Source organism: Loxodonta africana, chromosome 2 (genome assembly GCF_030014295.1).
Source record: "Loxodonta africana isolate mLoxAfr1 chromosome 2, mLoxAfr1.hap2, whole genome shotgun sequence".
Classification (NCBI taxonomy): domain Eukaryota; kingdom Metazoa; phylum Chordata; class Mammalia; order Proboscidea; family Elephantidae; genus Loxodonta; species Loxodonta africana.
This window is the reverse complement of record NC_087343.1, coordinates 160,328,603-160,342,649: the sequence shown is the minus strand read 5'-3', so window position 1 is coordinate 160,342,649 and position 14,047 is coordinate 160,328,603. Positions and strand designations below refer to the sequence as shown.

Below are 14,047 nucleotides of genomic sequence, written 5' to 3'. Positions count from 1 at the left end.
CCTCGAATCACTCTGCTCAAAAAGAAAAGAGTTGGTGAATGTACAGTTGGTTTCTGTGATTTAATCTTTTGTGTTTTTGTTTTGTTTTTTCTCCCTTCCTACAGAGTAAAAATCAGGTTCATCGTAGGGGTGAATACAATGTTTACAGCACATTCCAGAGCCATGAACCCGAGTTCGATTACCTGAAGAGCTTAGAAATAGAAGAAAAAATCAATAAAATAAGATGGCTCCCTCAGCAGAATGCGGCCTACTTTCTTCTGTCTACTAATGGTATGTGGCTGTGACTTTCCTGTTTGGTATTTCCAGAGGTATAGTCAGCCAAACAATATATTTCATATTCTCTGAGCCTCTCTTTTCCTCTTTATTCTACAGACTATTAAAAAATTAGAAATAATCTTTGCAAAACACCTAGCACAGTGCCTGGTACTGACTAGGCCCTCAAAGAATAGCTGCTGTTGTTTTTTAAAACAACAAATGGTATGACCCAATTATGTGAGACATGTTCTGTAGTTTTCAACTAACATATGTAGACCATTTCCAGGTGTTTTTGGAATGTGACTTCCTGTCTTCAGATCCACTGAATGTTATTCTGGATATACATTTCAGGAAACTCTCCATGCTGTCCCTGTGAGTTTGGCATACTGAATACCGAAAACCAGAACCAAACCCATTGCTGTCTAAAGTTGATTCCAACTCATAGCAACCCTATAGGACAGCGTAGAACTGTCCCATAGGGTTTCTAAGGAGCAGCTGGTGGATTCAAACTGCCAACCTTTTGATTAGCAGCCCTAATTCTTAACCACTGTGCCAGCAGGGCTCCAGAATACTAAATAGAAGGTATTAATCACTGAATATATTTTGGAGTCTGTAAAGCAGATGTCGTGTCTCTCCGACACAATCAAGTTCTAAGCTAGGCACACAGGTCAGGTATAGAGGTCCCACCAAAAAGCTGAGCAAGGAATGGTTTATTTCTCTGTCTCCCGCCATACTATTCTTATCCCTTTGTTGGCTGAAATAGGTCAGAAAGAGAGTATTAGAGGTTGACTAGAGTGCCAAATTACATATTAACTCAGTAAGTTTTTATACAGTGGAATTATCTACCCTCTGGTTCTTATAGCCTTGATGAAAGAAGGTTTTGCCCGAAACTATGGAGAATAAAATCATATAGGGTGCTAGCTGAGCAGCATAACAAGTAAAAGGCTTGAAATATAAAAATTAAACACCCTCTCCCAAGTGAATAAGCTGAAGAGTGAGTCACTTCTCCTGTGTGTGAGCCTATGAGGAATATGCTTTTAAATATAAATCATGAAGCAATGGGTTTTCTTTTTACCAACCCTCAATGTTGGAAAAAAAAAGAAAATGTTCATGTGTCAAGTGAAAAAAACTGCAGAGTGTGTATATAATATGATCAAATATTTATTATTATTGTTTGAAGACTGGAAGGAAACACACGAAAGGTTCATCATGGTTAATTTTAGGTTGCGTATCATTAGGATTTGTAAATTTAAAAAATTATTCTTATTGTTCAAGTTTTTGCAGTGAGTGTTATATTCGTTATGGGAAAAGGGGGCAAAACTTTTTAATACAAATGAACCAAAAATCCCTCAAATATTAAGCTAATATACAAATCTAAAAAAGAACAGCTCTGAAACAGTCAGTTTAGAGTTGTCCAAGCATATCTCGTCTCCATGTGACCAGATCTTCACGAGTCTGTTTTTCCAGATTCCAAGTAACTTACTTCTTCCTCATAACTATGCTTACCTTTTTGGACCCTGATTCCTTAGACGCCAAACCACAGTGAATTCAGTTTCTTCACTTTCAATTCTTCGATTATGTTTCACTCAAAGGCTCCTCAGTTTCAACACTACTTAGAATAATAAAAAAGAGGTCCAATGATTTTGCCTTAATTATTTCAGGCAGAGAAAAAGTATCTGATTATCTTCTATTGCTAGCTTACTTTATGTTATGAAATTTATCCTATTGATTATTGCACTAAAATGCAAAGGTTTATTAACTACTTTGTGGGGGTGATGGGAAGGAAATCAGTGAAACGCAATGAAGATTAATTATATAGCATAATGTTCTGTTAATTGAGTTTTTAAATAGTTTTTTGATTAACAGGGGTATTATCTTCACATTTGGGATGCTATTTCACATGCCAGTAGCATCTCAAAATGATTCTTATAAAATAAATTCCCATGTTCTTACGTGATTTTCTTTTTTATACTAATATTAAGGTTGAGAATCCCCCTTAAGCCAAATAGGTTAACATGGAAAAATTAATGGAAGACAATTGGAATTACTGTACAAAAGAGAAGATGAAGATAGATAATAAGATTGTGTTTAAAAGCTGACACAAGTAATGATAAACTACTCAGAGAACCAACCAGAAGAAAGAAAAAATCATTACTCACAGTAATAGCCACATGTTCCATGGACTTTTTAAACCACAAAGCTTCAAAATACTGAGTCAAGAAAAACTGTGTGATAATAAAGTCAAGAATGACTCCAGGCAACTCAACCATGGGGAATTGGATTGAATTTGCCATCAATTATCTTTAAAAAAAAAAAAATTGTGCTTCTCTCATTATTGGGTGCAATTTTTACTTTCTGCAAGCATCTTTTTCTTAATTAAAAAATAAAACCAACATTCGCTTGTGAACATAGGCCTTAACTTATTTGCAGTGTGCTTTTCATATGTCAAATAAGTCCAAGGCCTAGATTCATAAGTGAATGTTGGTTTGCATTTTCATTAAGAATTAGAAAGCTGGAAATGTGTTCTAGGAGAATATATAATGAGAGCAGAAGGTATATGGAATTTTTTTCCTTGCTATAAAAATAACACGTGTTCTTTGTAGAAATTTTTGCAGAAAATACAGGGAAACAAAATGAAGGTGATGAAAGTCTTCCTACCCAGAGAGAACCACTGTTAATGTCATTTAAAGAAAAAAAAAAAAAAAGCAAAGAGCCATTGATAACTCTGTGGCTTATCAAGAATGTGATATATTGTGCAAACTTTGTTACCTGGGTTTTTTATTTAAAAGTGTAACACTTAACCCAGGAACATCTTTCTAATCGTTAAATATATTTCTAAAATACAATAACATTTTCAATGACCATCTAATATTTCCTTGTGTGATTTTTCTATCATTTACTAATGATTCTCCCACTATCAAATCTTTGTTAACATATTCTCACTATTAAAAAGTATGTATCTTTAGGGATGGGTATTGTGATATATGTATATATGAATAGACAAAAAGAACATATTATAAATTATATATATTATATTATATTTATTAAAGACAGTTATATAAATGCACATGAAAATATAATGAAAGGATATACTTAAAATTTGCATAATGGTTACCTTGGTGTAGTGGAATGGAAGGGGATTTAAATTTTTATTTTACTTTTATGCCCATTTTCATTTTCTAATTACGTTTGCATGTATTACTTGTGTAACAAAAACAAGGAACTAAAATGAGAAAATGCAAAATCCATACATGTAATATTATTCTAGGTTTGTACCTCCACTCTAAAAAAATGTACATAGAGCAAATACTAGAAGGATCTATGTAAAATGTTAACAATGATTATCCCTGGCCAAAGGGATTACAGGAGCCTGGTGGTGTCGTGGTTAAGCACTTGTCTGCTGACCAAAAGGTTGGTGGTTTGAACCCACCAGCCACTCACTGGGAGAAAGATGTGGCAGTTTGCTTCCATAAAGATTTACAGCTTAAAAAACCCTGTTGGGGCAGTTCTACTCTGTCACACAGGGTTACTATGAGTCAAAAATAGATTAGACGGCACCTGTCAACAACAAAGGGATTATAGGTGATTTTTATTCTTTACCCTTTACCCAAGATTTCTCTCTTTCTCTGCATAGCAATTTTTCATTCATAATAAAAATAATGATAATAAGATAAAATTTGCCCTGCAAATGTGATGGAGTACATTCCAAAGCCAAGCAACAGAAAATGTTTAGTGTGAAAATTCACTGACTTGGGTTGTTCTGACCCACTGCTGATCAGTGGCTAGTCAAGAAAGAACAGTAGAAATATGGTCCATGTTTTATTTTTTCATCTGAAAAAGCAGTTTAGCATGAAGCAGATATTCAGGGAGGGTGAGATCAAGGGTGTCGGGGTGGCATCTAGATAAAAAAAAATCCTAAATTAAACCTCGCAGCTGGGAAAGGTTGCCTCGCCTTCTACTCCGGGACAAGCCAGGGTGAGTGTACAGTACGGCATGCATAGATCTCATGCTCAGCAGCCCCAGATATTAGAAATGGAGACGCTTATCTGCTAAAGTGGTGAAATTGCTGTGGGAAGCCCACTTCACAATGTGATGCATTAAGACCTCCAAGGACGAGGCGCATGTTTCTGACAGCTTCCAGGGAAGTAGTACTGTGTTCCACACTCCCTGTTTACAAGGTCCTTCTCCCCGGAGGTGCAGGAATCAGGAGCTAATAAGGAGTCAGGTAAGAGGAAATGGAGGCAAGATACGAGGGGGCAGAGGAGAAAGGGAACCCTAATAAACGTGGGTTGCAGGGGCAGCTTTTCTCCCTGGTAGTATAACAGAGAAAATAAGATGTGTTGCAATCATGAAGGGATGAAGTGAATGCTTTCTGATGGGGCTGTCAGAGCAGCATGTTATTATCGTAAAAAGCCACCTGACTTTCTCATTCTAATAACAGCTGCCATTCATGGGTGATTATTAGAAGTCCAACATTGTGTTAAGCACTTTACATGTAGTGTTTCATTTAATCTTCCTAAGAGCCCCGTGAAGAAAACCCAGTTGAAAACTTGTAAGAGATGTTAAGTATCTTTCTTTGTAAGGTTGCAATATTTGAGACATACTATTGCTCTTGATTCCGACTCACAGCGACCCTCTAATACAGTGTAGAACTATCCCATAGGGCCTCCAAGGCTGTAAATCTTTACAGGAGCAGACAGCCACATCATTCTCCCATAGAGGTGCTGGTAAGTTCTAACCACCGACCTTTCAGCGAACAGCCGATCTTAACCACTGCGTCACCAGGGCTCCTTACTTGGGGGATACTCATGCTAAAAAATTGCTTGTTGTTTATCTAAAATTCAAATTTCTGCTAAATTGGACAATTCTATTTGTTCATCATTTAGCAAACACTAGTTTTATGCTTACTGCTTGGGAGCCCCAGGCCTTGGTCATATGGCTGGCTGGAGTTGAATCTAACATTGTCTGATTCCAAAACCTACCTTGTCCAGGCAGGTGTAGGAAAGGACACACAGAAGGCAACCAAGTCCCTGCCTTTCAGAAGAGAAGTTGAAACAAGTACAAATAATGAATGCAGGTGTCTGATAATGAAGGCCAACTAAGGCATGTGGCCCACAGACATGATTTGTTTGGCCAGAGCATGTTCCTTTAAAAAGATGGAATTGAAAGCCTGTGGATAGGACATGCCGTTTCCAGCTTTTAAGAGCCTCCAGCCCTTTTCACTTATTCCCCTAGCCTGCCTGATCCCTGTAGGCATTGGAGTTTTCAGACCTGTTTTAATGCTTTTGGAGAATGACAAGTGCCATCAAGAGGCATAAGGCACTGGGAGAGTACAAAGGTAAGGAAAATGGAGCTCAGCTGGGGACTCAAAGGAGATTGCAAGGATAAGGGAGTATTTTTATTAATTTCCTTACCATTTCATTTGCCTGAGTATTGTTAGCAATATGCACTCTGTAGATTAGATCCATTCATTCATCCAACCAGTATTTACTGAACATCTCCTATGTACCAGGCACCGTTCTACATGCTGGAGGTATAGTGATGAACAAGACAGGATCCCTACCTCTGGTGATCTTACATCCCAGTGAGGGAGATAGATCATAAATAAATAAGTATATAATAAATTCTCAGTATAAAATGAATTCTAACAAAAAGTACTATGAAGAAAAATAAAGCAAGAGAAGGGGCATAGAGAATGGTGAAGACAGCATTGTCATATAGGTTGGTTGGGAAAGGCCTGTCTGAGTTTGGCCATGAGCAGTGAGAGCAACTTGAAGGAGCTAGGCATATGAAAAAGGGTAACGAGCTTTCCTAGCAAAAGCCACAGCAAGTTCAAAGGCCCTGAGGCAGGTTGGGTTTAATGCGTACAAGGAGCAGTGAGGGAGTTATGAGGCAGGAGTACAGTGAGTGACAACGAGAGGTGAATGGTGAGATCAGAAAGGTTAAACGAAGGAGTGGTCCAGGTCAATGTTTAAGTGAGGTGGAATGCTAAAATGGGGATAAGGACTGTACCTACTTCTTGGGGTTATGGTAAGTATTCTCCACATAAAGTGCGAACGTAGTTACATAATAAACGCTATGTATACCTGGCTACTCTTATTATTCAAAATTCAATAAGTATCTCTATTGAATGAGGCAAACTAATGTGTAAGCTATAGAATGTAATGCCTATTGTCAGGGAGAACCATTTGTCTCCACACAATACATGGTTTTGTTTTGAAACTTGAGCTCTGCCTTCAGATGACTCAGATTCATGCACTGAGCCCTTTAAATCAAGAAAGCTTCTATAGCAATTCCTTCCATCATTACCTTCCTCGTCCCCCACTCCCCCCCAAAAAACAAGCCACTCCTTTACAAGCTTTTTTTGCACTGTAATTCTGATTTCATCTGCTGTCTTCCACAGATAAAACCGTGAAGCTGTGGAAAGTGAGCGAGCGCGATAAGAGGCCAGAAGGCTACAACCTGAAAGATGAGGAGGGCCGGCTCCGGGATCCTTCCACCATCACAACCCTACGGGTGAGCACAGCCATCTTTTGGTTCCCACGACCGCTAGGGCTAGGGGACGATCTCCCAAGGCCACTGGCAGACTGCTACCCTAGATTACAACTATGATGTGTATGTAAGAGAGAGAGCTTAGACAGAGACGTACCATACCAGAGTCTGTAGCAGCAAATGGAAAGAGCAGGAAAGGCTCCAGGCCCTCATGACTACCAATCCATGCTTTTCCTTTTGTCCCAAGGACCTGCCCAGGTGATCACTACCATACGTTACTATATTCTCATCCTCTGTCTGTTCACATCATCTCAGATGTCTTGAGCACCTTCTGTGCTAGACAGGGCATGGGACTCCCTGGATGGACAAATAAAGCCTAGTGATTTAGAATATAAGCTTCAGAATCTAACAGGCCTGGGTTCGAATTCTACCATGGACCAGAATCTCATAGTCACTTCACCTTTCTTGAGCTTTAGTCACACAAGTTTCTTTAGTTTCCTCATCTGCAATATGTACTCTGTAGATTTAGATTCATTCATTCAGCCAGCCAATGTTTACTGAACATCTCCTATGTCCCAGGCACTGTTCTAGGTGCTTTAGGCATAGTGATGAACAAGACAGAACGTACTACCCACTTTCCAGGGATTCAGGAGAATAAAATGTAATGAAGCTAGAAAGCCCTAACTCTGGTACTCAATAAATAATCTACCCTATTTATTAGTAGCTGTCAGTATCTGAGTAGCTTCCTTCCTGCCCTCTAGACATGAATAGTCTGATAAGGAAAAAGGATTTGTAAGGCCAATAGACAAATGGCTATGACACTAAACAGAGTAAGATAAACACAACAAGAGCAAAAGACAGAGAGCTGTGCTTAGATCCAAGGAAGGAGAAATGATATTTGGTTCTGAAGGAGCAAGAAAGACCTCATAGGGAGATGGTGTTGAAAATGGATTTCTAAATGTGGGCTTGGAAGGGAAGGCTCTCTAGAGGTAGGTAAAGTAGCTTAGAACTGGATGATGCATTTGGTGGTGGACATGTTTAATGTACGCAGTAAAGCAGGCATATGTTGGGACCAGCACCAGCCCCAAGGGACTTTCAAACTGTGTAAAAACTGCTTTTAGACACCAGCTTCTCTACCAAAGACCAAAAATTGCAAAGACAGACAATGAAGTATATGTGGGGAATAGAGGTTCTTGCCCTAGGTGTAAAAGCAGATACATGTGGGAATTAGATGATCACTGTGTGTGCCCAGTGAGCTCATTTGTTTATTTGTTCATTCATTCATTCCTTGATTTGATCATTCAGCAGTACTTTTTAAGCAGACTCTTTGCTGGCTCCAGTGCTAGGCTTTGGCGTGTTTACCCAGCGCTAATAGGCACGTGGAGTTCCTGGGGCGGGGGGGCGGGGATTAACGCACCCACCTGGTAACCAAAAGGTTGGAAATTCAAGTCTACCCAGAGGCACCTTGGAAGAAAGGCCTGGTGATCTACTTCTGAAAAAATCAGCCATTGGGAACCCTATGGAGCACAGTTCTAACTCTGACATATGTGGGGTCATCATGAGTTGGAGTTGACAACAGGCGATTTTTTAATGGACGCATGATCTTCAGTTGAGCCCCTTCTGAGCCAGCAAGCACAGGCTGTTCTGTTTCCTCTTGTCACCTGTTGCCTTCAAGCCTGGGTAATTAGCATGTAAGTCTGCCTCATTAGACTGGGTGGGTAAGGCAGAACCCACCCCTGATGCTCTAGATGTTTGGAGGTTTTAGAAACTAGAGAGAAGAGTAGTTGAGAGTATAAACTTTCAATCAATCTGGCCTGGGTTAGAAAGTGCCTTCATTACTTTCTGATTGGTGAACTTGGGCAAATTACCTAAACTCCTTGCGCCTCCAATTTCTCATATGTATAACTGGGATAATGATAGTAGCTGCTTCCCGGCATTGTTGTGAGGACTCAATAAGATACTGTGTGTCATAAAGAGCTTAGTCTGTTTAGGGTCTGGCTGGAGGAAAGCACTGAATAATGGTAGTTCCCTGCTGTTATTTCAGCATTACTATCATCATCATCGTCATTGTTGTTATTACCCCCTTCCTGATAGTGGGCCTATGTATGTGAGAAAATTTGCTTTTTTTTTTTTTGGTGTTATACTTTTTATCCCTCCATACTCACCCTACAAACCATTCGCTGATATCTTCTAAGTGGCAAGCACTATGTTGGTGATACAACAAGAATAAGGTAGTCTTGCACCCCTCGGGAAAATGCAAACCTGTGGGGAAGCAGATGGATTAGGTGCCACTGAGGAGTTCATAAAATGAACTTCTGCCCAGACTTTAGCTTGTCCTTTTTGTCTATGGAGTTTCTCAAATGCTATCTATAGTCTCCCCTGTGTATTCCTGTTGTCCATGAGTATATGGGATTTCATAACTCTGTGTTTAACGCCTTGGGCAATTCCATCCCCATGATGAAGAGGAGGCCTACAGACTTAAGTTTCAATAGCACTAGAGTAGAGAGTCTCCCCATGGCAAGACAATGATGCTAATGCAGTGAACTCATTGTATCAAACATGGAAGGAGGCCTCGACAGGTAGCTGGGAGTTGAGAGAATCCCAATTCTGGTCCTTGCTTTTTTTTTTGTTGACAATCTGTGTGACCATGAGATATTGAATCATATTTCTTCTCTCTAAGCTTAGTTTTTAAGCTGCAAAGCGGAGGACTGGGCAACATTCCTGGTTCTGCAACCATGAGTGCTAGTTACAAATGCAGATTCCCGGGACTCATCCCCAAGAGATTTTATTCAGGACGTCAGATGGTTTAGACAAATCTGCATTTTTAATGTGCCCCCCTAGTGGATGAGACAAGAAGGACTGTGGTCATTCTGACATCCCTAAGATTCCTTGGAGCAGTCATTTTTATAAGCGTCTGTTACTTTTCAATAGTTGTTGTAGCAACTTGGGAGACCCATATCTGATTTCACTTCCTCTCCCTATGAGTGGGAATCAACTTGATGGCAGTGGGCTTGGTTTGGTTTGGGTTCCTTTCTTAGGCTTTAAAATATCCTGCATTTCAGTGTAAACACCTACACCCCAGCATTCTTTCTATGCCAACAGCCGCCTTTCCTTTTTGATCCCTTCGTAGAAAAAGAAAGAACCAGGCAACCCTGAAGACCACAGATTCAGAACAATGGCTCCAGAGAATAAGCTGACGTGATATTAATCAGACCATAATTTACTAGCATGCTCTGCTCTTGAAATTTGCATTGCCAGCAATTGTGGCTCCCCACCCCACACCCCCACCCCCACCCCAACTATGATTACCTCTTGCTCACTTTCACAGTTTCTGGATCTACGTGGATCTTGAGAGTGAGAACGTTTAATAATACCAGACAGCTAATTAATCCTCATTGAGTAATGAACCTATTCTGTTTCAATGCTGGGAGGCTCGGCTTTTCAAAGCAAGAATGTGGCTTTTTTTTTTTTTTTTTTTTTTCATGGAAGATAGCCTTTTAAATCCAATCACTCACTACCCAGAGAGCCTATGAGAAGGCTTCTATGAGAATTGTAGCTCCTGCTCGAAAGCATAACTTTCAAAGCAATAATCATGACGATAATATAATAATAACTCCTTATGGTTGCAAACTGCCATTTATATCAGGGAGTGTTTTCCTCCTGAATCCCTTGATTATTCTTCACAACAGCCCATGAGGAGGGCAAAATAGGTACAGGTATTTAGCAAGTGAAAATGTTGCTGTTGTGTATTTATTGAGCACTTACTAAATACCGTACACCCTGCTGCACTCTCTACCTCAGGAGATGTAGTTCACTGTTAATATGCCCATTTAACAGACAAGGCTCAGAGACGTTAAGTAACATGCCCAAGATCATACAGGGATGAGAATCAAAACTTGATCTACTTTGCACTAGAACCTATGACCTTAAACCTGATGGAAGTTCAGAGAGGGAAAATGACTTGCCAAAGTCATACAACTGATTATTCCAAAGCTGGGACTAAAAATCAAGAGACAGGGCTCTTAAACTTGGATTTATACATTTAGGCATTTGAAATGGTTTTCTTAACAATTAATGCCATTATTACTCCAGGTCAGGGGGCTGGCACACATGCTTGCTCTCTCTCTCTCTCTGTGTCACACTCTCACACACACACAAATGCACACTGAGTTTCCAGAGCCCTGAGCTTCACTTGGAGAAACATAAAGATCTTGTGCACTTCTACTTAGCAAGATTCTCCTTGCCTGTATTTCCTAACCTCCCAATACCCAGGGTTGGAAGGCCCTCTGAGCCTTTTCTAGGCAACAGGAACTCATTGTTCAAGAGACTTAACCAGATGGGAGCTGGATGGTGAGAAATCACACTCAGAATTCTTCTCCCTATGACATGAGCTTGGAGTTATTGTTTCCCTCCTTGTAGTTGGCTGCCAGAGCCCTGGGAACCTAGACCAGGTTGAGATTTGCTTTTTAACCTTTAATGAATATGAGGTCCAGAAGATGTGAGCTTCCATCTTGTAGCTTGTCATATCCCTCCCTCGCACCCCCCTCAAAAAATGAAGATGTAATGAGCTCAAATTTTCTAATGGATTTTATCCAAGTACTCCTTACAGCTAATAGAAATAATAACTACTATTACTATTAGTAAAGGAGCCCTGGTCATACAGTGGTTAAGTGCTTGGCTGCTAACCAAAAGGTCAGTGGTTTGAACCCACCAGCCACTCCGAGGGAGAAAGATGTGGCAGCCTGATTCTGTAAAGATTTACAACCTTGGAAACCCTATGGGTCAGTTCTACTCTCTCCCTCTAGGGTCACTATGAATTGGAATCCATTCAATAGTTTTGTTTTGGTTTTGCTTTTTAGTTGTTTTATTATTAGTAGTAGTAGTAGTAGTAGTAATATAACAACAACAAAAAAAACCCAAACCCATTGTCACCGAGTAGATTTCAACTCATATTAGTATAGAAGCTACCATTTATTGCATGCTCACTACAGGCCAGGGGCTGGATTTTATATCCTTATATCGTTTAGTCCTCACAATAACCCCCTTGAGTAGTTTTGGTTATTCTCTGACTGTCCCAAGCCTTAGCCCTGACTTCATTCAAGTCTCTGCTCAAGTATCACCTTATCAGAGAAGCTTTCGTAGAATGTTGTTAGCCACCATCAAGTTGACCCCAACTCATAGAGACCCCATGCACAATGGAATGAACCACTGCCCAATCCTGCTCCATCCCCATGATTGGTTGCGGATCAGACCATTGGAACCCATAGGGTTTTCATTGCCTGATGTTCGTGAGTAGATTGCCAAGCCTTTCTTCCTAGTCTGTCTTAGTCGGGAAGCTCCACCAAAACTTGTTCAGCATCATGTTGTTGCCATTGTTAGGTGCTGTAGAATTCATTCCAACTCATAGAGACTCTATGTACAACAGAGCAAAAACACTGCCTGGTCCTGCGCCATCCTCACAATCGTTGCTACATTTCAACCCATCGTGGCAGTCATTGTGTCAGTCCATCTCCTTGAGGGTCTTCCTCTTTTTCATTGACCCTCTATTTTACCAACCATGATGTCTTTCTCCAGGGACTAGTCCCTCCTAATAACATGTCCAAAGTACATGAGATGAAGTCTCACCATCCTTGCTTTTAAGAAGCATTATGGCTGTACTTCTTCAAAATTTAGCATCATAGCAACACACAGTCCTCCACTAACAACTGAGTGGTAGCTGCACATGAAATTCATTGGACCAGGAATTGATCCTGGGTCTCCCACAAGGAAGGTGACAATTCTACCACTGACTGACCCACCCTACCCTATAGAAAATAGCATCATCCCATTCCATCTGTGTCCTTACCTAGCTCTTATCATTGCCTAATATATTATTTGTTCACTGGCTGCCTCCCTTCTACCCCCAGGGAAATGAAAGCAGGGACAGTGTTTCATTCTCTGCTGAATAACCACCACCTAGAACAATGCAGGGCACATGGTAGGCACTCAGTAAATATTTGTCAAATGAATGGATTATGTAGAAGATGAAACTGAGTCACAGAGTAGGCAAGAATTTACCCAAGATCTCATAGCTAGAAAGTGACAACTGGGATTCAAACTTAGCCTATCTAACTCCAAATCCCATGATTTTAATGATTACTCTCTACAGCTTCTGCTTTCTAAGAAAATTTTAAGACCACAGAGGAGGGAATGTCATTATTACTGATTTTTGTCTCTCAGGTTTATCAAAGTTTCCTCAACATAAGGGCTTGATTTGGGGGGAGGGAGTGAAGGGTGAGGAGTGCTTCTCTGCCGCAGGGTGAACGCTCAGAGGTGACACTACTTTTGGGGAGAAGAAATTAGATGATATCATGTTTTTATACATGTGCCTCTTGCTAGTGACTGCTCTGTCCTTCTCTCAGCTTGGGACACACACATTATTGTGACTCTTCAGGACTAACATTTTTCACTTAGAATGACCCTAATGTTTGCATATCCCACTGGTGGTGAGTTAGACAGCCCCGTAGCCACAGCCTAAGACACCATGGCAAATCGACTGAAGCATTAACCAGCTTTGACTCCTGAAGGGGAACTTATTAAGGAACATTGCTAATGAGACATGAGATTAGGTAGGTTGACTAAGTAGACTAGCTGTTGTTGTTAGGTGCCTTCAAATCGGTTTCAACTCGTAGAGACCCCAGGTACCACAGAACAAAACATTGCCCAGTGCTGCACCATCCTCACAATCGTTGTTAGGCTTGAGCCCATCGTTGCAGCCACTGTGGCAGTCCATCTCATTGAGAGGGTCTTCCTCTTTTTTGCTTACCCTCTGCTTTACCAAATGTGATGTCCTTCTCCAGGGACTGGTCCCTTTTGATAATATGTCCAAAGTATATGAGAAGAACTGTCTTCATCCTTGCTTCTGAGGATCATTCTGGTTGTACTTCTTCCAAGACACATTTGTTCATTCTTCTGGTAGTCCATCGTATATTCAATATTCTTCTCCAACACCATAATTCAAAGTCGTCAATTCTTCTTTGGTCTTCCATATTCATTGTCCAGCTTTCTCATGCGTATGAGGCAATTAAAAAAAACATGGCTTTGGTCAGGAGCGACTTAGTCCTTAAAGTGATATCTTTGCTTTTGAACACTTTGAAGAGGTCTTTCACAGCAGATTTGCCCAATGCAGTGCGTCATTTGACTTCTTGACTGCTGCTTCCATGGGCGTTAATTGTGGATCCAAGTAAAATGAAATCCTTGACAACTTCAATCTTTTCTCCATTTATCATGATGTTGCTCATTGGTCCAGTTGTGAGGATGT

At 40.4% G+C, this 14,047-nt stretch overlaps 1 protein-coding gene across 1 annotated transcript in view; it reads left to right on the top strand.

Moving 5' to 3' along the window:
• PPP2R2B (protein phosphatase 2 regulatory subunit Bbeta) overlaps nucleotides 1-14,047 on the top strand; it is a 326,027-nt gene that overhangs the window by 193,141 nt on the left and 118,839 nt on the right. Inside the window, exons 3-4 of the mRNA XM_023550368.2 lie at nucleotides 105-270; nucleotides 6,659-6,771. Of these exons, the coding sequence (XP_023406136.2) occupies nucleotides 105-270; nucleotides 6,659-6,771 (279 nt within the window). The remainder of the gene's footprint in view (nucleotides 1-104; nucleotides 271-6,658; nucleotides 6,772-14,047) is intronic.